Source organism: Podarcis filfolensis (genome assembly GCF_964270895.1).
Source record: "Podarcis filfolensis genome assembly, chromosome: 2".
Classification (NCBI taxonomy): domain Eukaryota; kingdom Metazoa; phylum Chordata; class Lepidosauria; order Squamata; family Lacertidae; genus Podarcis; species Podarcis filfolensis.
This window is the reverse complement of record NC_139605.1, coordinates 20,644,991-20,667,932: the sequence shown is the minus strand read 5'-3', so window position 1 is coordinate 20,667,932 and position 22,942 is coordinate 20,644,991. Positions and strand designations below refer to the sequence as shown.

The window sequence follows — 22,942 nt, the reverse complement described above, 5'->3', positions numbered from 1 at the left end:
TCTCGGCAGAAAAGCAAGGACGATTTGGGGCCTAGAAGACTAGTACAAAAAGCAATTATTTGAATTTATTGCCGATTCTTCCTAGGTCAATTAAGGAAGCATTCCTCTTCAAATGTTCTCTGAGGACCATTGCGTCTAGACAGTGGTTACCAAGCCTATCTGTGGACTGAAGAGTCTCTTACCAAGAGGAGTGACCCGAGGCTGCACCTCCTTGAGCACTTCATGTAACCACTCAGTGAACCGTATGTAATATAGATCAGAAAAAATGTCATCGACTCGCCCGTTTTCAAATAGATACTGCAAGAAACAGTTACACAGAGGTCAGGCAAACCTGCTCCTCATAGAATTTTTTTTTAATAAAAAAAACAATCAGTTAGTTAGACTGTGTGTTTGAAGTGCACATGTGAAACATGAGGATTAGAAATCCTTCACCCCCCTGCTGACAATAGAGATTAGGAATCACCTAACAAACTCAACATTAACTCTCTAGCTACAGTTTTACTTATCATGCCTTCCTATGTAAATCTCATAGTGCACAACAAACACATTTATTCAAAGAGCCTGAAAGAGCATGAAGCACCTGAAACTCAGATTAATGGGATTACTATTTGCAAAGCACTAAAGTGATACTGGGCTAATTTCCAGAATTTGCAGCTATTAATAGTTTGTTTCTATGCATAATGATTATTAGAGTATGTTTAGTAATGTGCCACTCTGAAGATCAGAACAGCATCCAGTCAAGCTTTCTCAAGTGAAAGAGAAAACCAAGGATCTCAGGAGTGGAAGCCAATGTCTGCCTCTCTCACTCTAGTCTTGCACAAGAATCCTCCTAGTGACAACATACGCCCAGCATACCACTTTTAACATTGTTTGCAGCAAGGGCTTCCAAAATACCATACCTTTTGAATACACAGGAAGATATAGTACAGAACCTCTGGATCATAGGGTTCACCTTCACTGTTGCGAGCTTCACGAGTCATTAAGCACAGCCCATAATTCAACTCTGCTACAGCAGAGGATATGAGATCTTCCTGGAATCTCAACAGCTGGCGTCCTGCAAACCATGGCACAGAAGGTTACTAATTGGCATTTCTCAACAGAGATGTCTTTTTGTAGACTCAGTCATGCTTTCCCGCTGCAACCTTCCCAATAAGCCTATACTGTCACTTGCAAATATTTCTCCTTGTCCCCAGCATATACAAAGGTACCCCAAAATTTGCTTGAAATGGAAACTGAATGGATTTCAAACACACGACTTGCCACTCAGAGAGTAAATTGACAATTCACAAATGGTTGAATATTCCTCAATAACAATGGGAAGGAGTCTGAGGTCAGAATACCAAGAGACAATTCAAAGCACGACTGACATTAGTATCCTTTTAAATCCATATTGCTGTGTCAATGAAAAAATCCTGGGTGCCACAAACATTGCATATAAGCTTAACTGTTTTTAAAGTTAACAAGGCTTTTGTATTTTTATTTTAAACTTAAAACCTAACATACATAATGAAAGTTACAGATAGGTAGCCGTGTTGGTCTGCCATAGTCAAAACAAAAAAATTTTTTTCCTTCCAGTAGCACCTTAAAGACCAACTAAGTTAGTTCTTGGTATGAGCTTTCGTGTGCATGCATTTCGTGTGCATGCATTTCATGTGCATGCTTTCGTGTGCGTGTATCTGAAGAAGTGTGCATGCACACGAAAGCTCATACCAAGAACTAACTTAGTTGGTCTTTAAGGTGCTACTGGAAGGAAAAAAAATTTTTTGTTTATACATAATGAAAGTTTGCCTTGCTTTCTAAACACACCAAAACAGATTCAAGAATGCAGCTAAGAATGAAATCAGCAAGAAGAGCAGAGACTCCATCACTTAGCAGAAAAGTTATTAGAGAATGAGCTGAGCTGCCTGAAAGGAAAAGTTAAGCCCTGATCATTAGCAAGAACTCTAGAAACTGTTGATTATAGTGGCCTATACACACTCACTGTATATGATAACCCACCCAAAGCCCTTGTAATTCAGCAGCCTATAACACTCTAACTAATCTTTACAAAGCAAAAGATTCCTATTGTTTGAAAGATGGAGCAGTACTTCCCTGCTCACAACACTTACTGCCAATAGGTGCAAGCCTGTTCTGAGCCTCCTTCTCCAGCTCTGCATTTTTAGTCTGTGCCCAGCTCTTCCACACTTCTAGTCCCTCTTCTGGCTTGAGAGAGTGTGGAAGGAGAAGTTCAGGTGAAGGCTGAGGCTGTGGTTGCTGCTCAACTTCAGCAACCTGAACAGTTTGAGCCTGTGGAAAAAAGTCAATTCTGATCACATAGGTATGAAAAGCTTTTGCTTACCAGTACTGTAGCATCTTCCTCCAGCCTGCAGAGCTACTCACCTGACTTCAGTTCATTAGAAGAACTGTACTATATTTGATTTACACCCTGGCAGTTTTAATTGAACGGTCCTCCAGGCGGCTTATAAAATATTTCAATAAAGAGAAGTAAAGATAATAAAAATGGTAATCTTCATAGGAGGTGGGTTCAGGCTGTTTGCTCTTCATTTAATTCTAATGCTCAGAAACCCCTGATATTTCACTACAAATACTGATCACTCTCAATTCCATGTATTTAGCTTGCTACCTCATGACCACTGTGAACACGTCTTACAAAGTCAAAATGCAGAATCAAAACCCTGTGTAACATAGTGGCTACTGCCTTTTTAGTTTGTTACAACTACAGAGGTCTAGTTCAGAGAAGATAATCTGCACGCCCGCCCCCCAAAAGACCATGGTTTGTTGTCAAGTTCAAGCATTCCCTCCTCTTCTAATGAGGCCAGTTGCAAAGCAGACTGCTAATTTGTTAAAACCAGTTTTCCATAAAGTTACTTCAATTCTGGTTTGTGGGTTGCTATCAAACCAGTTTCCTAGTTCAGACATTACTGTAAACTGATTTACGAAACTGTCTTTGCAGCTGGGTACAAGGAGAAGATGTCAACAAACGTTGAATAATTAAGAGATAAAACAGAGTGAACAGATTGCCCTCTGCTGGGGGAGAGCTGAATGCTAATCATTTTAGAAAATACATCTGCTAGCAAACACAGAATCTGAAGGTCACAGCATCATCAGTTTGCCCACAGTTCTAAGTGCAATATTTCCATTAGAATAGATTTTTGTACAAGGCGGCCCTGTGCCTAAGAGTAGCATACTATAAAGGTGCCCTGCCAAACTGAGATTTTGTATCTTAGTGCTGGCCAGGCAATTATTCAAGTTTTCAGTTACAATCCTTTTGACAAAACAAGACAATAGTAATAAAACAAAAGATAAGGCTACCTACCTACCTGGATGTAGACTACGATCAGAACAAAACAATATGATAGCAAAACATGAGAATGCTTCGATCCTTGATTATACACACTTACCTAAAGCCTTACCTAACCAAAACAACAGTGAATAAGGCTAATAGCTTACATTTGTATGTTTTAATACAGGGGTCAGCAAACTTTTTCATCAGGGGTCCAGTCCACTGTCCCTCAGACCTTGTGGGGCGCCAGACTATATTTGGGGGGGGGGATGATGCAAGAATACCATGAGCCCCGGTGGCTGCTTACCTATGTCTTGCAAGTGGGAGGGGCTGGTGGCGGCAGTGGAGGGACGATGAGCGGTGCGTGAAAGGGCTCCGGAGAGGGGCTGCTTAAAATGGCAGCCGCTTGAGCGCTGCTGATGCTGGCACCAACAAAGCCCAGCCCCCTTCCTCCTCTAGGCAGGGCAGAGAAGCCAGGAGGAGGGAGGGAGGGAGGGAGGAAGGAGGCACCGCCACTTCTGTCTGAGGGAGAGGGAAAGAGTGCAAGCACTGGCGATCCATACGGCAATTCCTGGACCGTCCGCAGGCCGGATCTAGAAGGCAACTGGGCCTGATCCAGCACGCGGACTTTAGTTTGCTGACCCATGTTTTAATACTTGACCCCCTTCCATATTTGACATGCCTAACAGTGAGAGGGTGAGAAAGCATAAACATTTAGAAGTTTGAATAGCTTAACTGAAACCTATACAAGACTGATAGCAGTGCCCTGCTCCCAATTTCCTATCATCCTTCTCTTCTACTTTTTCCTTCCCCTCTTTTCATATCCCACATTTAACATACAATTCATTCATTTTAAATGGTGCATTTTCAGTTCAAGAGGAATTGAGCTAGTATTCTGACATTATGATAAAAGCAGGTGTGGCTAACCAGTGGCCCACCAGATATTATTGAGAATACTTCCATCATTCCTGACCATCAGTCACAATGGCTGGGGGCAGTGAGAATTGTTATCTGAGCTGGGACACAGGTTAGCTCTAAATTGTGATCAATATATGAGATCTTATAGTAAGAATACCCCAGCAGATTAAAAAAACAAAATAAGAAGCCCATTCCACACTGAGCCTCTGGATCAACAAATTCTGCCTACAAGAAGAATGCTGAGTCACAATAGCTCCACAGCCAATCTCTGGGCTTAATTTGAGCAGGCTGAAGTATTGGCAGTTTTGAAAAAAGGACTGGCCATCAATAGAAGATAAGGGCAGTAGCTGCCACATGATTACGCCAAACTCTGCCTCGATTTTGTGCCTTCCTCTACCCTAACAGTCATTTTGTGACTGATGATTCTCAGTAATTTTCTGCCCTCTCAAGTAAGCACTGAGGGTAGTAAGTTTGAGAACTCCTGCTCTATTTTAAACTACTCAGGTTAAAAGCAACAGCAGCCAAGGAATCTCCTGAGTTTTTATTATCTCAAAGACCCAACTCTAAAAGTTGAGATCAGAATAATTTCCCTAGAAAGATACACTTGCACCTCTAAACAATAATAGCTTTTAATTTCTATTGCCTTTCTTCACCATGCCTCATTATTCTTCCTGGCTTTTCTCTTCTTGCTTATCCTTTTGTTAGTCTCAAGAGTCATTCTGTTTTAGCTCCCCATTTACTGAATACAGTGGTACCTCGGGTTAAGTACTTAATTCGTTCCGGAGGTCCATTCTTAACCTGAAACTGTTCTTAACCCGAAGCACCACTTTAGCACATGGGGCCTCCTGCTGCCGCCATGCCGCCAGAGCACAATTTCTGTTCTCATCCTGAAGCAAAGTTCTTAACCCAAGGTACTATTTCTGGGTTAGCGGAGTCTGTAACCTGAAGCGTATGTAACCCGAGGTACCACTGTATATAGCTGGTACTTTACCAAGCAATGTTGAGGCTTAATAAAAGTTACTGTTGTGTAAGATCAATTCTCTAATGTGAAAATTGTTCCAGTGGGGTAGATGGCACACAGAAAGTAGTCTTATTGAAGACTAAAGAAATGCAAGAAACAACATGGGAGTTGAGAAAATTTGGCGATGCTACTGGACCCAACAAGGATTGACCTCAGTAAGTCTAGAACAAAAAACTTGCAATCTTCTACATGCTCTAAGACAACATCAAAACCTTCCTAAAATCCCATGGGCTAATATCAGAGTAGCTGTGGGAATCCAACACTCGCACGTCAGGCTGCAAGGTATGTTAGAGAACCACAAACATGTTACATTTTGCTTCCTAGCAAAATTTTGGCACAATAAACAGAGAATAGAGAAATCCAGTTAAGTTTATATTTCACTGGAAGTACTCAAGAGCTTAGAACAAAAAAATTCTACATTTCTTAACTGCATTTGAAAATTTTGAACCAGTGGTAATCACTCCTAACATTAACTCATAGTGGAATATTTCTGTCAAAGTGTATAATGGCAACTGTAGCCACACCCTTTTTTTAACCACACCACATATTGCTGTATGGACAACTGAATTATGAAGCGAGTTTAGAATGAGTACAGCATGCTCTGTCATATGCCATTCCATATATGGGGTGAGGCGTATTTTCAAAGGCCACGTCACCATGTATTTACTAAAGAACCTGTTCTTACTTCAACCAAAACACCACAACCCTGCAAATTCACATATATGAACCTCACTAACACATACAAAGGAGGGATTGCAGTTCCAACAGGGATATGCTTTGTATATAGCCCCAGGTACAATCCATGATGCGGGTGGCGCTGTGGGTTAAACCACAGAGCCTAGGGCTTGCCTATCAGAAGGTCGGCGGTTCGAATCCCTGTGACGGGATGAGCTCCCGTTGCTTGGTCCCTGCTCCTGCCAACCCAGCAGTTCGAAAGCACATCAAAGTGCAAGTAGATAAATAGGTACCACTCCGGCGGGAAGGTAAACGGTGTTTCCGTCCGCTGCTCTGGTTCGCCAGAAGCGGCTTAGTCATGCTGGCCACATGACCTGGAAGCTGTACGCCGGCTCCCTCGGCCAATAAAGCAAGATGAGCTCCGCAACCCCAGAGTTGTCCGCGACTGGACCTAATGGTCAGGGGCCCCTTTACCTTTACAATCCATGACAGATTTCAGACAAGAAGGACTCTCTCAGTAACGGCATCCGACTCTAGAGTTAGTGTTTTGCAAATCACTGATGTGATTTAGTCTCAACACAACCCATTATAATGGCAGCTAATAAAGCTTAATGATTAGCCCAACAGAAGATTTAGCATAAATATTAAGAGATTGGAAAGGCGAGAATGCTTGCCTTATGTACACCATTAGAATTATGAAATACTTAAATGCAGGGGAGGAAGAAGTACAACACTGTCCTCCTGCATCCTAGTGTAATATTAACCCCATTCTGCCATTCCCAGAATAAGAACAAAAAATGTTTCATTCACCCTGAACAGTAATAGATGTCCAGTCCCAGTCCAGAGTTTCAAATCTGGGAATCAGTGAAATTTATACTAATTCAGCATTTCTGATAGTTAGCACCCTGAGGAAGGACCATTTACCTTTTGCAATTTACAGAGTTTGGTCCAGCAGTCTTGAATGCTTTTTAAAAAAACACCCTCGGGTTGTTGTTTTTGCAGAAAACCATTTGCAGAAACACAAGTATATTACATAGTCCTCAAAAGGGGGAAGAGGAGCATATAGACATTACATTTCAAAACGTGCAGATAAGTTTCTGCACAGTTCTTTACAGCAGGAAAGAGCAGAGTATCTGTGCCCCATGCTGCTACCTGAACCCCTAATGCTGAAAATCCTCATCGTATGCCCACCTCTCAATACAAAATTCTGGAAGAACATCCAGCTGCATGCAAGCTAGTAACTTTACATAAAAACAAGGTACATATTACTGAGTAAAGTTTTGCTGTCTTTGCACACTGCAGACAGTTCTGCCCTTGGGCTAAGCCACTGCTCTCTACATTTGGAACACTCCACAGTGCAGACAGGTTGTTCATTAAAGTAGTTTACTTACAGAGCAAGTAACTTGCAGCTGCTGGTGTTGCTGCTGCTGCTGCCCCTGCTCTTGCGGTGTGGACTGCTGCTGCTGTGGGTCCCATATATGGACCGTCTGGGCTGTATTCTGATATGTCCCTGCCACTGCTTGCACTGCCACTGGAATGTGGATATTGCCATTCATAAACTGTGCTGGGAAAAGGGAGTTGGCAAGGGTTTGCACCACTTCCTCATGAGAGTTTTTCACTACTGATGCACCTCCCACCATCTTATCCTTGTCATCTTCCAGCTTCACAGTGGCTAGGGCCGTTGGGGAGCCACTGACATGGACGGCATTGTAGGCCTCCTGGGGGATGGCAATGTGGGTTATGTTTTGCTGCTGCAGGTCGCCACGTGGTTGCGCAGAGTAAACAGGGATGGTCCAAGTCTCTCCAGTAGGGCTGGTTATGGTCCCAGTGGCACTGTACAGGTGGGCACTATCCACCGTTAACAAGTCCGGCCTTAACGATACATAACTCTGCTGCTGGCCTTGGGGGATGGCCAGGACTGTGGCAACCGGCTGCCCTGAAATAGCATATGACACAGTAATAGGCATATCCACTTTGCGCTTCTTTACTGGCTGGAGGACACTGGCGGTGCTGATCCTTCGCTCGCCTTCGCGTGGTGAGCCCTGCTGAGATGGAGGAGGGGAAAGCGCCCCAACTGTCTGGATCTGGATCTGCTGGCCCCCAGCAATAGCCTGTCCTGCCACAAGCTGTGCCTGGATTTGCTGATGCTGCATATGTTCCTCCTGTATTTCGGCACCCTGGATTTGCTGAGCAGTCTGCACATGCTGCACCTGGATCTGAGCTGCCTGCAACTGAGAAGGGCTAGGACTCTGAAGCGCTTGACCCTGTATCGTCTGAGGTGCCGGCTGTTGCGCCTGACCTTGGATCTGCACTTGGACCTGTATGGGCTGATCTGAGGCTTGATGAACAGTGAGCTGGGGAGAAAGCTGCTGAGTGGAGACTTGCTGAGGGGATTGCTGAACCTGAACTTGCACCTGTAAAACAAGGATTCAAAAGTTAGCATTCATTAACTCCAAAACCTCTGAACTACTGACTCTTGTGATTAGGCCAAGGAGAAAGTATAATATAAATGAACTGTCAGTTGGGTACCAGAATGTGGCCATACATGAAAAGTAGTCATTTCTGTGCACTTGGGACCACCTGATATTTCAAATTAATCTGTAAATTAAGGCAAGAGAGAAAAACTGACAATATCCCAGTGAAGAATGAGCACTCTTAGTAGCCTTCAACAGCCACAGAATGTTGAAGGCAGTTGTACATCAGTTTTTGACTATGAAAGAATTTAGTGTACTCAAGCTTGTAAACAGCTCACATGCAGCATCCTGGAAAAGGGCTGGTGGCAGCAGAAATTGGGATCAGAGAATGTGCATCTGAGGCTAAATAACTCATCTTCCCTGCACTATATGTGGAGGTTTGGGAAGAGAAGTTGGGAGAGAATAGACACTTTTTCAATTTCCCACTATCCAAAAAAAGCACTCTGGTTTGAAGCAGGCAGTAAATTTCTAGTGATGTCCAGAAGAGCAAGGGATGCTTTCAGAATGATGATAAAAGGAGACTTTCCCCCAACCACTCCAACCAGCCACCATCCCCAGGAGTCCTGAAAAGCACTATGAATCTTCTATTCTAGGATGGCTTGAGATCTGAATAGCACCTTCCCAGGATACCATAAACTTATTATTCAGACAAAATTTTCTTATAAATGTGTGTATGTAGTTAGAACTTCTCAAAAAGGCATAAGCTTAATAGTACAACTATAAGAAAATGGAAGGAATGGATTTCCTACAGAGGCATCTTGCTATACTGGAAGAAAGTGTTTTTGAATGAGTATAACGCAATAAAATTGTAGTAAGAAGTGATAGCTGAAGCACTCAATAAAACTTAAGATATTCTTACTTTTTTTAGTAATAGTAACACATATAATACTTAAAAGCCTGCAACAGAGGCAGTAATACTTTCCAAACTTCACATTATTGTCCTCTTGTTAACACCAAACTAGGGGCAAATTCTTACATGTGTTTCTGGCACTGCATACTCCTATGGGAAATGTAATGGTGCACTTTTGTCTGAAGTCACAAATCTAACATGGTAACTTTATGTGGAAAACCTGTGAACAAATTGCTCCCCAAATTAAACAGAGATGTTTCTTAGAAGATTTCAACATTTACAGGTCTTTAATTTACAAACTACTAATTTTTCTGCAAATGTGTTGAGTCCCAAAATATTCTGCAGATACCACCCACAAAAATAACTACGGGTGGAAATACTAGATATAAAAAATTAAAATAGTAATGAGAACATGCTATCTACCACTCAAAACTCTTATGCTAATCTTGAAATGCAGAAAAGAGAAACAGTTAAAAGCAGAAAACGGAAAGGATAGCTGATTATCCAAAGACCAGCTAAGTTAATGTAGAAATAAGTCAAAGCAAAACCACATTTCTAGATATGATAAAAAATGCTCTAAGTCAGTTATGAAACTGACGAGAAGCAGCAACAAATTCTGACTTAATCACAGCAGTTTCCAAATTCCATAATAAGACACAAGTGTTGAACTACATTCTATATGCTCAGTTAACTGAACATGCTTAAAATCTAGGGTTTATCCCAAATTAGGATTTTGGGATTAAAGCTGCAGAATTCAAGAGCTCCTTTTTATAAGCAGTAAGCTCTCTCAGTGCCACATGTATCAAACAGTTTACCTTTTTCTGTCCAGCATGTGTTGTCTAATTTAAACATCACTGACCATTTTAAAAGAAGCTACCAAGCACATACTTACATTCCTATCACACACAAGATTTGTGAAGTTCCCCTCACTCACAAAAAGGCTCCAAATAGTTTTCTATGAAGATTAAAGCAATCTGTATGTAGAATATGAACTAATCCCACCTAAACTCTACACAGGCAGTAGAAAGGAATGTGTCTGTAATAATCCTGCTGGTCAAACCAAAGCATAATCAGACAGACTTCTCTCATGTCCACTGATATAATCAATACAGAAGCATTTGCTGTTAGTTTCCAGCTATACATGGAACATAGAACCAAAGTGGTGGTGGTGAAGGAACATGACAAAAAAGGTCTCCTATTGTTTCAAAGATACTCTCAAAGTGTAAGGCAAAGGGGGTGGAGTGACAGAAGAACAATCTAAGAATAGTTCACAAATGCATGCTTATCACTCATGGCTGCAGCATCAAATATCAAACAGATTGACTTTTGTGCTAACTCAAACAATGTTTTTAGTAAATAATAGTTCAGCTGAAAACCAACAAATTTGAGTAATTAAGCAATGAGAAACCAAGCTACGTATATGCATGTATGAAGCAGGAATACTGTGTAGTCAAACTGTTTGGGGGAGCCTATCAAAGCAAATAAGTTAAAACTTCCTGAGCTTTATTTTCATAGGTGCTAACTGCTTATCTTGTTCTTAAAATTAGACAGCTTCCTGTTAGTTTAATAAATATTTAACGAGGCACCTTCTTACTCCTCCTTAAGACAAAGCTTTGTATTGTTTAAGCTCCTTGGTGCTTGGGCATAGGCTTCCTTGCTGGCAGCTCCTTATTATCTTACATATAAGTGTATCTCAGGAAAGTAGTGAAACTGGTTTCTTCTGAAGCTTAGAAAGGACTACCAGCAAATATCACACTGCAGGCTTGTTTGTTTTTAATGCTGTGCTTCAGGGCAGACTGTGGGATGGGAAACACCCTGACTGCATATACCTTGGATCCCGAACGCCACAAACCCAGAAGTGAGTGTTCTGGTTTGCAAACGTTCTTTGGAACCCGAACGTCCAATGGGGCTTCCACAGCTTCTGATTGGCTGCAGGAGCTTCCTGCAGCCAATCAGAAGCCGTGCTTTGGTTTCCAAACTTTTTGGAAGTCGAATGGACTTCCGGAACTGATTCCATTCAACTTCCAAGGTACGACCATATAGATGTCATTCAGCAGCTTTAGTGCTCATCTGTGAAAACTTTCTTTCAGGTACCTGACTAGGAATGCCTTACATGCACATGGAGAACAAGTATAGAATCATATGAACTAAAAAGGAAGACTAGTTTGCTTTAATCCTCTATATGATACACAATTCGTACTTTTGATAAAATTTGGTATCAACTTATAAAATCATTTCGCACTAGTATTCCTCAATTCTATTATGCCTTACTGCTAATATGCAAGTGCCCCCCCCCCAAAAAAATCTTCAGCAGCCCACAGGTGCTTTTATGAGTTGCAACAGTTTTCATATTTGAAAAATAAAATGTATTTTATCCAGAGACAAGTTTAAGTGCCAAACCATATATGCAGTTGGACACTCACAGAGCATTTTCTTAGTCACATTTAGCTTGGCCCAGAAGGTATAATGGCAAAAATGGTACACATCACAAATTCAGAGCTATTTATCTTTCAAAAAGCAGTCCCTTTTTTTAGGCATGCAAAGGCAACCCAACTCTGAACAAAACAGCTCTGACAATCTTTTTGTGTCTGGAATTGGGTGGGTGTGCTAATTTCCCCAAATGCACATTCCTATATCATCCTCTCACATCATGGTGATGGTAACTATCTGTCCATAGAACCCGCTTGCCACACAGAGTTGAATCAATTTTTATTTCATATTTGAGGGCAGAGTAAGAACATTGTAGTTCAATACTTAAATTAAGTTCAATACTTAAAGTGACTATAGTTTTATATTTCGTGTTTACAAAGAAATGTAATATGCAACTAGCTATGTAGTCAATACATTGCTTATGCATTGCTCACAATGAATGAAATCCCCAGTGCTTTCTATTTTGTATTGCATTATACTTCAGTATTATACTTGCATTATATTTGTATAATGCAATATTAGTATTGCATTATACTTCAGTATACTTTGTATTGCATTATACTTCAGTGCTGCTGTTTTTTAACTGGATTGTATTCTTTCGTTAAAATTTATTTTTAATGGTCTGAAGAGGTTTAGAGCAGCAATATTTGGGATACCTTCAAGCTATACAAGGTCCGATGCAAAAGGTTTGAATAATTAGAGTGTTGTTCAACACCCTCATTATTTCATTTATTAGATATTTCTATATTCTGTGCATCAATAGGTTTTTTTTAAAAAAAGACTGGCCTAATCCTAAATTTAAGCATTCAGTATACCACAACTGATTCTTACACTGATTCTATCTATATATCAGTGCCAGGACTATCATATGCTAAGTTCACTATTATAGATAGATGGTTGAAAGTGCAAATAGCATCCAGGCAAGGCAACATAGTTGGAACTCAAATTTCCAATGGAGACCTACAGCTGAGTGCTTTGCCTAGGTATTGTTGCATTTAATTAAATGTCAGGGGCACCCAGGTTTGCTGAACAAGTCCTGTTTTTCTAATGTAAATAAAACTCTTTGAAGAAATCCAAATGAAAGCACTAGCCTGTAACTGTTTACACAGTAGCAAAGAGCCAAGTACTTTTGATTCACATTAGGTTTCATAATACAGAGAAATATAGGATTAGTCTACTAAGCTCTGAAGCATGACTACATTTTCTGCTAGTTTGTTATTGTCTGTACTTCAAGTTAAACACAATATGGCCACAAAGCATGTGTTTGCTTCAAGTAGTATAATAAAGTAAGGTCTAAATTCCTCCATGGGGAAAATTAATAATTCCTAAATCAAGGGTGAACTAAACTGCTCACTGTGTTTCCAATTACTGGGGACTGGCAGAATCAAATATTAGAGGAGTCAGTATTACAAATCTAAGGTTAATCGTCCCCGTTACTCACGATTCATGTATGTATGCAATTATGATTCCATATCTAAGGTTAATCGTCCCTGTTACTCGGATTCATGTATGTATGCAATTATAATTCCATATACAGTAGGAACTGGCAACCATAAGGCCACAAGTAGAATTTGGCCTTGGGTGACAGCCAATTGATCCCAGGAGTCCTACTGCCAGTGCTGATGCAGAGCCTTGAAAGAATCTCTCCACAGTCACTATTCAAAATGTAAAGCTCAATGATGGCAGACTCAAAACTTTTGTGATCAGGTTTATATTGATTGAATTCAGTTAAGGGTTGAAAGGGAAAGGAAGAAGACAGCGAAGTTATGGACCTGACTGCTAGACAAGCCCTAAATGGCTTGGATCCAGGCTATCAGAAGGGCTGTACCTCCTTATATGAGCTTGCCCGGGCTTTGTTATCTTCAGGGGAGGCCCTGCTCTTGGTTCCACCATCACAGGTAAATTTAGTGAAGGCACAAGAGAGGGCCTTCTGAGTGGCTGCTCCCAGATTGTAAACTCTCTTCCATGGGAGACAAGGTTGGCCCCCTCTCTGCTTTCCTTTCACCAGCAGGCAAATGCAAAGTTCCTAAGGAACGCATGACTCAGTTATTAACACTGAATCATATAAGTTACAGTAAGCCATTTGTTTTCCATTAGGTATTCACCAGAATGATGGGTATTATTGGTTTAAAGGAAACACTAGACGCAGTCAGGAAGTTTTGTGCAAATGTGCTTTAAAAGTCACTTCTGCAGAAGAATATGTCTGAAAATTCAAGATACACCAGGCCTCTAGAAATATGGATACACTGTTTGAAAGAGTGGCATTTGGGAAGTAAAGTTAAAATTGATTTGCCTTATTCCTGTGCTCTTTGGACTATACAGTACTCTTAATAATTTATCTTATGGTCATGTTTGCTTTTAAAGAACATTCACAGATATCCAACACTGAGAGGACTTTCCCCTTCCTCTCCTCTGCAGCCCCACGCATGCCCAACATTTGGACAGCTGAATATCACCCAAGTACTTAACACAGGTACTTTGTGCACTATGAAAAGAAAAAGCAAAATTAGCAGGGTGGAGAAATTTAAATTAAGTTTCTGATTTGAATTAGATTGGTCCATGTAACAGATATATAGAAAACTAAATAAAATCTTTAACCTATCTGAGCGACGAGCAAAAACGTTTGTACCTAACAACTACATTCTTTTTCAATTAATTTGTTTTGGAGGAGAGAAAATGCAAGGAGTATGTCTCTACAGTTGTCTATGAAAGTTGCCCAGAGCACAAATTCCTGCATGCTTTTATGTATGAAAGCAGCAAAGAGTAAGACGTGCATCCTTTTAAGATTACCTGAACTTGCTGGGGTTGCTGCACTTGTATTTGCTGCTCTTGCTGTGTTTGCTGCTGGACGCTTGTTGTAACTGGGCAAGCAAGTTCAAGCAAAGATCCAGCCACTTCTGTGCTATCTGTGTAGATGCAGTTGCCACCTTGCTGGTATACCATGGTGGTGGTAGCAGCCGTCTGCTGAAACTCCTGTAAGGCTTCAGGACCCTTGGAGGCAAGGGAGTCCAGGAATTCCTTCATCCTATGCTGTGGGATCGTTCGTGCTTTGACACGGATGTATTCTTCAAAGGAAATGGTGTTATCCAAAGAATTATTCATATTGCAAGGTACTCAGGATTCCTTAAAAGAAACAAAGCAAGCCATTACAATTACACTCTAAGCCACTCTCTCTACATTTCTGATGTCTTTATCAATAAGGTAGAAATATTATTCGGGTCATTCTGACTACTCACCACAGGCTAATTTATTGAAAAGTCATGCATAACAGACACATGCAGCTTTCTATTAAGATCCACTAATCTACAAACCCATTGTCTTTCAATGAGAACCTCAACTCAAGGCAGAGTCAAGCCCAATCCAAATCAGAGGATTAAAGTCTCCACTGATATATGGTACCCTCTGTAAAAACTGGGGAGTTCCCACTAGGCATGGAATAAAAGTTGTTGTTGTTGTTGTTGTTGTTGTTTTTAAAAAAGGTTCCACAACTCCAACAGGCTACTGATTCCCCTGAAATGTTTGTCTCCCTGTGCATGCAAAAAAGGTAACCATTCCTAGCAACGTAGCATAACATTGCTCAGCACCCAAAACCAAGTCACAATGGTGCAAGGACAGGAAAATCTAAAAGGAAGTGGGGTGGGGGGAGAGGGAAGATGAGGGAATCCCTCCAGAAGGTTCCCAATTTCCAAAAGGGAAACATTCAGGCTCTGCACAGGTAATTCTGATTCAGAGAATAAGTGGATCATTGCTCCAAGTAAAGAGACCTTCCTTTTTGTGGATGCTCTAACACATTGTTTCATGGCTTCAGTATCAACCACATACTAAGTAGAAATGATTCATCAGGGCCAGGAAATTTTGCACAAGTGTACAATTTAATGCCTAAATGATCTCAGCTTCCATTAAACATGCACACCAAGTTTCTATTTAAAGTGTGGAAGGGTCAGCACCCAGCGAAATTTCAGGAACTGGGAGGGACTAGTAGGACCTTATTGTTTAGCCTAGTATGTATCCTAATGACTAAAATAATTATGCAAAGCAAGGTAATCAATCTGCATAGCTCATACAGGCTAGAGTATTTTTTTTACTGTATACCCACTGAGTCTTTGCATAAGATTCACTAAATCTGCAGGCTGCAAGGCCTCCTTCAATTGGTGGGCAGGCCACAGTGATAAAGTTTTCATTAAGCAAAATTAATTGTTTGGGCAAAGGCTTTGCCAAATCTATTGACTTGCAGTTGAACAACATAGGCCATTCAAAAAGTCCAAAGATTTTGGAAAATAAATCCAAAGTAAATATATATATATACATTAGGTTGCCTAATATTTTTCATATTACAGTCGTACCTTTAAAGTCGAATGCCTTGAGAGTCAAACATTTTGGCTCCCAAACGATTCAAATTTGGAATTGAGTGTTCCAGTTTGTGAACGTTCTTTGGAACCCAAACGTCCAACACAGGTTCTGCGGCTTCCAGTTGGCTGCAGGAGTTTCCTGCAGCCAACTGGAAGCTGCATGTTGGTTTCCAAACGTTTTGGAAGTCAAACGGACTTTCGGAATGGATTCCATTCGACTTCCAAGGTAAGACGGTGTAAGTATGGAATTTGTGTTTCCTTATGAAAAATATGAAATGGGGTGAAAAATGTATACAGAACACACACATCCCTGGTCAATACGCATAAACCCTGAGAAGCAGGATTTGTTTTTTAAGCAACATAAGCGTTGCTAATAATTCTGAACGCTTAACAGTACTGAGTGACAAGGCGTAGCAACATACAAACCAGTTTCTCACTCATAAAGCATTATACTGTAGTTTCCACTACCAAAGAAATTCTTCAATTAAAGAGAAATGAAAGCTCAAGAGAGACACCGCCACAGTTACTACACAGTGAGAAAGCCTGAGGTGAGAGAAAAGTCATCACTTCAATAATCACTGAAGTGAAGCCACCCAGCATCTAGGCATTTATTTGTTCACATTAATACATTTATGGTACAAAGGTAGCCCTGCATGCAGTCGTATCACCTCTAGAGCTGCTCACAAGACATATATTAACAATAATCACCTACAGTGGACTACTGTAGGACTCAAACACATGTCTCAGATTTCAGCTACCATTGAGACCAGAAGATGATGTCTGGGCCCTCTATCGAATTTCTTGTTTTTGAAAAGTCAAGCAGACGTCTCTGGCCCTGGCTACGTATTATTTGGAGCACCATGAATTCTGCTGCCCCATGGTGGCTCCCTGCACTACTCTTGGTATCATCTGCAACTTCCATCTACATTATTAGGATGGAACATACCATGCCAGCAATGAATAACCAAATTGGGTCAAATTGGCATCATGGTATAACTACATGATTCACTCTGTGAGGATGGAAATTGCAGTTATTAGCAATCGTCATGTGGCAGCAACCATCAGGAAGGCAGCAAATGCAGTACTCCATGTATAAATGAGGCCCCAACAATTATGTAGATTTTCAGGTGGGATCCTATGGAAATTACGAGAGTGATCTAATTTATATATTTTATTATATATAAAATAATACTCATTTTACCTGTATTTAGAAAGCAAAGCTAAAAACTTTGAAACTGCCACACTTGCACAATATTGTATCTGTAATTGGCACCCATTCATTGTTGCTACTGAATTTATGGAAAATTTTCTGCAGAAAAGTAAAGCACTAGAAACTGTCCCACAGATCATGGGCATCAATATCACACCAAGCAAACCTAAAGGAATCAATTACATTTAATGTACATGAGGCCCAATTGCTACAAGAATAGTTGCAAACTTGCCATGCCAGATACATCATCAGATGCAGATGGATCCAAAAAGTAAGAGACCCAAGCCAAAAATGTAATTATGTTTTTAAAATAAGACACATAAATTGACTGCCACTGTCACAGAATGTTTTTCAAATCAGGCCTATTTAATAGTTAAAGTTTAGAGGGGCAGAATATACACATTGCCTACAGAAGTCTTTATATTTAACTAGTAAATCTGATCTACTTTTTCTAGAAAGTTGTAAGTTAAACATATTGCTCCCATATTTTAGCCACTTAAGTATTCAAATTAAGATGCTTAATAAAAAAGATCCCCACTTTTCCAATCAAGGTTCCAGGTGGCAAAAATGTTCTGGCTGTGCAAGGCAGAACTAATGATGCTATTCCCTTTGCTGCTGACCCAGTAAACACAATTCCTCAACAGCAAAGGAGATTAAATCTAACATTTTGACACACCGCTTTTTCCAGCAGAAAAGCATTTGGTGGCATTGGATAGAATCAGCTGATTCTAGCCAAAGAAGTAGCCTTTTCAAATGCATTGCTGTCACAGAATGGGGTAATAATTATCAGGTTTAATACTGGACCTCACACTGGAATAAAATTATACTCCAATTCCAAACATACTGCTAAGCCCCACTTACTCAAGGGAATTTACATTTAATCAAGCTGCTAAGGATAGTCAGATTCTGGAAAAGTTACAAGAACAGTCTGTGTGTCTCCCCTGCCCACTGTCTTAATTTTGCAATTTTTGCAAATTTTAGGAGTAGCTAACAATGGAGACATATGGCTGGATTTGAGGAATTAACCATTCCTTCTTCTCATAAGTCCTAGGTGAAAACTGAAACCTGTATAATATCTAAGAGAGGTTCATTTAAATGTCTACTACCTCCCACATTCCATTTAAGACTCTGACCAGATGCAGACAAAGTAGCTTCCCCAGTCAAATAGCCTGATAAACGCTATTTTGTGGGCATTTGAGTTGGCCCAATGGAAGGCAATATGGATTCTGGAACATTATGGCTATCAAGACACTGAAGGAGTCATCATTGTTTTCAAATCAGTGGATTTTGAAATGCAGACCCTTTTAGTTTGCCTCAATCTTATGTAAACGGATAAGATTCTGAGTTACTTAATAAAGTATTCTTACTTAATAAAGTATTACTATAACATTGGGAAATATTCATGGGCCCCATTTTCTAAGGCTAATATGATTTCCACAAATATACTAGCTAGAGAATGTCATACAATATTCAAGAGCCTGCCTTTCAAAGTACAGTGGTACCTCAGTTTAAGAACAGTCCGGTTTAATAACAATTTGGTTTACAAACTCCGCAAAACCGGAAATAGTGTCTTGGTTTGGTTTGAGAACTTTACCTCGGTCTAAGAACGGAATCCGAACGGTGGAAGGGCACCAGCAGTGGGAGGCCTCATTAGGGAAAGCGTGCCTCGGTTTAAGAACGGTTTTGGTTTAAGAACGGACTTCCAGAACGGATTAAGTTAGTAAACCGAGGTACCACTGTACCTTTAAATATGATTAGGACCTAAGATCTTAATTTCTATTTCTATGAAGTTATTAAAGGGTGGATCACACATCTCATACTTTTGAGAACCAATGATTGAAATCAAGATAAAAATCTGGCCTAACATTATAACTGTTGCCTTTTTCTGCCACCGCTTCAAAAAGAAGCAACAGCAAGTCTAAATTGTTTGACAGAAGTTATTCAGAAATATATTTTTCCTTTCCTGTAAATCTTGACACATCCAGACACATTATACAGTAAGGGTTGATAACTCTCTACCTCAGAAGATTTGACCAACTCATGAAATACTTTACCACTGCTTCTAAGATCCTTTTTCCAATTAAATACTAGCGAACAGTTGAAATTCACAGTTACAGTATTTTCCTACCTTGTCCACGCCTTCGTAACCTAATGTAATTTACTGGTAGGAAACAACTTTTCTTTTCACAGGTGCTACTGTCACTACCACTGTTTCATAAAACTGAGGCAGATTAGTAGTTAAACATTTGAACCTTTCATTTACCAAATATTTTAGAAGCAGCAAGATAAATTCTGGGGGAAGCGTAGAGTGGTATAGGACAAAAGTTGACAACAATTCTACAATGGAAATTTGCTCACCCCAAGTTGAACCATCACAAGCTATTTTACCTCCTTGGAATCTTCCAGTCTTGAAGCAATCACCTTCTGTTATATAAGTTACAAGCACCAGTGAATTGCAGGAGATATTCTTCAGCCTAGTGTCACTGTGCCAAGATACCATCCAGAAAAAAGTAATGCACATCAAGTGCGTTAATGCTTTAGCCAACATCCATAAATATAGAAATGCATTTATGTTAATGATACCATTGCTGCAGAAATCATATATGAATCAAAGATCAGTTGTTTGTTTACTGAGCTTTCATCCTTACATGACCTTGGTATAATGTGCATTCCATCAACTTTCAGGAAAAACTGAAATAAATGATATGTAAAACAACAACTTCTGCCTAAGGAAACAAGTATTCCTTTATCTGCATTTTCATGTAAATATTAAATCTGGAAAGTCAGGCCAAGCCAACTGATTAGCAAGCAGTTAGTTCTCAGAACTTAAACATTATTGAAAGCACACACATTTGTAGTATGCAGACAATCTAAACTCACCAGGCACCATGCTGTATGTATTTCTGATATTCGTGTCCTGAACTCTTTTAGACTCGTGACATTCTGGAGAAGACAGAACAAAGAAACCCTTTCCATCCCCACTTTAATTGTATTTATTTAAGAAATATAAAGGGAGAAGACAATGTTATATGACAAAGTTGGCAGAGATGTGAAGCCCCCCCCCAAGTCCAATCCCCCACCTTTCCCCATTTTTTTCACATTTCTAGCTACTTCATTGTTTTTAAAAGGCAATTCTAGAGCTTTTCTAATTCCAGTGCCTTTTAAGAAAATAAAACTAAAACGCAAACTTTCTGAAACAAGAACTACTCAGTATTCAATGCTGAATTATGTGATGTGTGTGTGACATGCTCCCTTTACTTCTATGAGCTGCCTTGAGTTCTGTGATGGAGGAATAGCAGAATATAAACTAACTCGGTAAAAATATGTTAGCATAAAAGCTCGAAGATGGATAAGGTTTCAGAAACCTTGAATGAGGTAGCAACTGAAAGAACACAGGCATGGCTGCAGGAAGCACTGAACATCTGTATTGTCTACATCAGGTGTGGGAAACTTCTGGCCCTGCAGATACTGATGAAATTTCCATCATCCCCAAGCAACACAGCCAATGGTTTGGGATGAAGCAAGTTGTAGTCAAGCAACATCTGCAGGACCGCAGTGTTTCAGAATAATGTGACTTCCAGCCCTATCTGGAGATTGTGGGGGCTAAACCTGCAACCTCTTGTATATGTGCACCCACCCACTACAGTTGTTTATTACTAGTGCTACTATTCAAGTAAGCAGCAAAAGTCTCAGTTCCATCTGGGCAAATCTTTTGCCCACCCTACTGATCAAGACATGTTTGTAACATTAGGCACATGCTGGCATAAAAGTCGATTAGTACATTTCCATAGTAATGGTAGCATATTGTGCTTTACATTTACAAATGCTCCAGCCAAGGGTCTGAAAGCCTAGAAGAGCCCTAAGAAAACGCACAGGAACAAAAGGTGGTCTTATCCACAAAAACCTAGGTTTTAAAGTACTACAAAACTCTCTGTGGAATGCTAAAGGAATAGTTCACATAACAGACCCACAGGAACTGAAAGCCAGGAAAGGGCCCACAGTAGATTCCTCCACCCATCTCTTTATCATTAGTAATAATAGGGCAAATAATCCCCCAGTCACTGGTTGCAGGGAAACAGCAGTGTTAAAAGGTATCTATCGGTTTTAAGGAAAACGAAATCCGGAGACCGATAATCATACAGCTGAAATCAGCTGAATAGGGAAAGTTACTCAGCTTGTGTATGGGGTGGGGGAAGAGAGAGAGAGAGAATCACTCAAGTAAGCCTAACTGTCCTGTCAGAGGTATTGTACAAGGCTACACTCAACGGTCCACTGTAATGCACAGCACGAAGCGCTTTTAGGTACAGTATTTGTAAATATTGCAGGCTCCTAGACAAGGCCCGCACACCGAAAAGGCCCCGCCTTGATCCGCCTCGCCTCCATTTATTATAGCCTTCTGGCCAAGGGTGGGGATGAGCATCCTTGGTCGCACGAAACTGGCGCGCGAATGGCTAGGTGAAAAGGAGGAGGAGGAGGAGAAGAAGCAACGGCGGCGGCCGAAGGGGTTTGGGAAGAGTCAGGAAAATTGGCCACAGCCGTGGCAGCTCACCCCGCCTCCCCAGGGTCTCTGCAGCACTAGGGCCCGCCGGCCTCATCCTGGAACTTCGCCTGCGACTGCTGCTGCACCCGAGTCGGCGCCTTTGAAGGAGAAGCGGCGCGAGCGCGCCCGCAGCAGCAAACCCAAGGCGCGCGCCCGGCCCCACAGGGCCCTGGTGGTGGACTTCCCAGCGCGCGAAACGCCGAGAACGCGCGCGCCTACTGCCGCCTCTGGAACCGGGGAGGGGGAGCTGGGGGCTGGCGAGGGGAAGAGTCGGGAGCGCAAGGCGGGGCCGCGGGCACCGTGGAACGAACGACGCAAGGCCTCGAAGTCTGCGCGCCGCGGCCCGATCCCGCCCTACGAGTCTCCAATTCCAACACGCACACGCACGCAAAGAGGTCCTCTCTCTTTCCCCCCCCCACACCGCCCGCCCCCCACCACCGCGGAACGCGCGCGCACGCGCTCCCCAGCGCCACACACACACACAACAGCCGGGCTCGCGGGAGCGCGCTTCGGCCCCGCTACCCCTCCCCCCCCCCGCCGCCGCTATTCTTTTTCTTCTCCTCCTCCTCCTCCTCCACCCCGCCCGGTCTGAGGCAGCTCCTCTTCTTCACCAACCCCCGCCCCACTCCAGCCCTCCCGTCCGCCCCACGTCCGCCGCTCGCCTGTCAGCGTCCCCGCCCAGCGCCGCCTCACCCCGGCCCCTCTGCCGCCTCGCGCCGTCGCCACCTCAGGCCCCGCGTCTTTTTTCCCCTCACAGGTCCCTGGGCGCCATCTTACATTCAACCCGCCGCAACCAATCGGCGCCCGGGCTCGAGCTCGCGACAGCTCCGCCTCCAAGCCGCGCGAGAGCTGCGCGCCGAGTAGACGCCCCTCGCCTTAAAGCGGACGACGGAGGGGACGGGAGGGGTAGGAGGCGGGGGAGGGACCAGAAAGGGGGAAAGAGCGATGAGGGTGCCAGGGGCCTCAGTGCCGGATTTAAGCATAAGATAAACAAGCTATGGCTTAGGGCCCCACTCTCTTGGAGGCCCCCCAAAATATACTTCTTCTTAATTGTATTTCACTATTAATATACTACTTCATTGTATTTCAGTTCAACAATTACTTTGATAAAATACATATTTTGTCATGTGCAAATAGCTTTAGATACCTATTAGGTCCATAAATTGCCATATAGCATATATTCAACACTAAA

General features: G+C 41.7%; 1 protein-coding gene across 6 annotated transcripts in view; it reads right to left on the bottom strand.

Moving 5' to 3' along the window:
* The window catches only part of QRICH1 (glutamine rich 1), a 28,122-nt gene extending 5,526 nt beyond the window's left edge, over window positions 1–22,596 (bottom strand). Inside the window, exons 1-7 of one of the 6 annotated variants that reach the window (XM_083600861.1) lie at window positions 22,444–22,551; window positions 20,091–20,153; window positions 14,442–14,774; window positions 7,289–8,311; window positions 2,109–2,286; window positions 900–1,054; window positions 183–297 (exon numbers count right to left, since the gene is read on the bottom strand). In XM_083600861.1, the coding sequence (XP_083456987.1) occupies window positions 183–297; window positions 900–1,054; window positions 2,109–2,286; window positions 7,289–8,311; window positions 14,442–14,753 (1,783 nt within the window). In that variant the 5' untranslated portion in view covers window positions 14,754–14,774; window positions 20,091–20,153; window positions 22,444–22,551. Of the gene's footprint in view, window positions 1–182; window positions 298–899; window positions 1,055–2,108; window positions 2,287–7,288; window positions 8,312–14,441; window positions 14,775–20,090; window positions 20,154–21,759; window positions 22,133–22,443 lie in introns of those variants that run through there. The other 5 variants (XM_083600863.1, XM_083600862.1, XM_083600860.1 and 2 more) reach the window with 5 other exon arrangements.
* Between the last annotated feature and the right edge of the window lie 346 nt (window positions 22,597–22,942).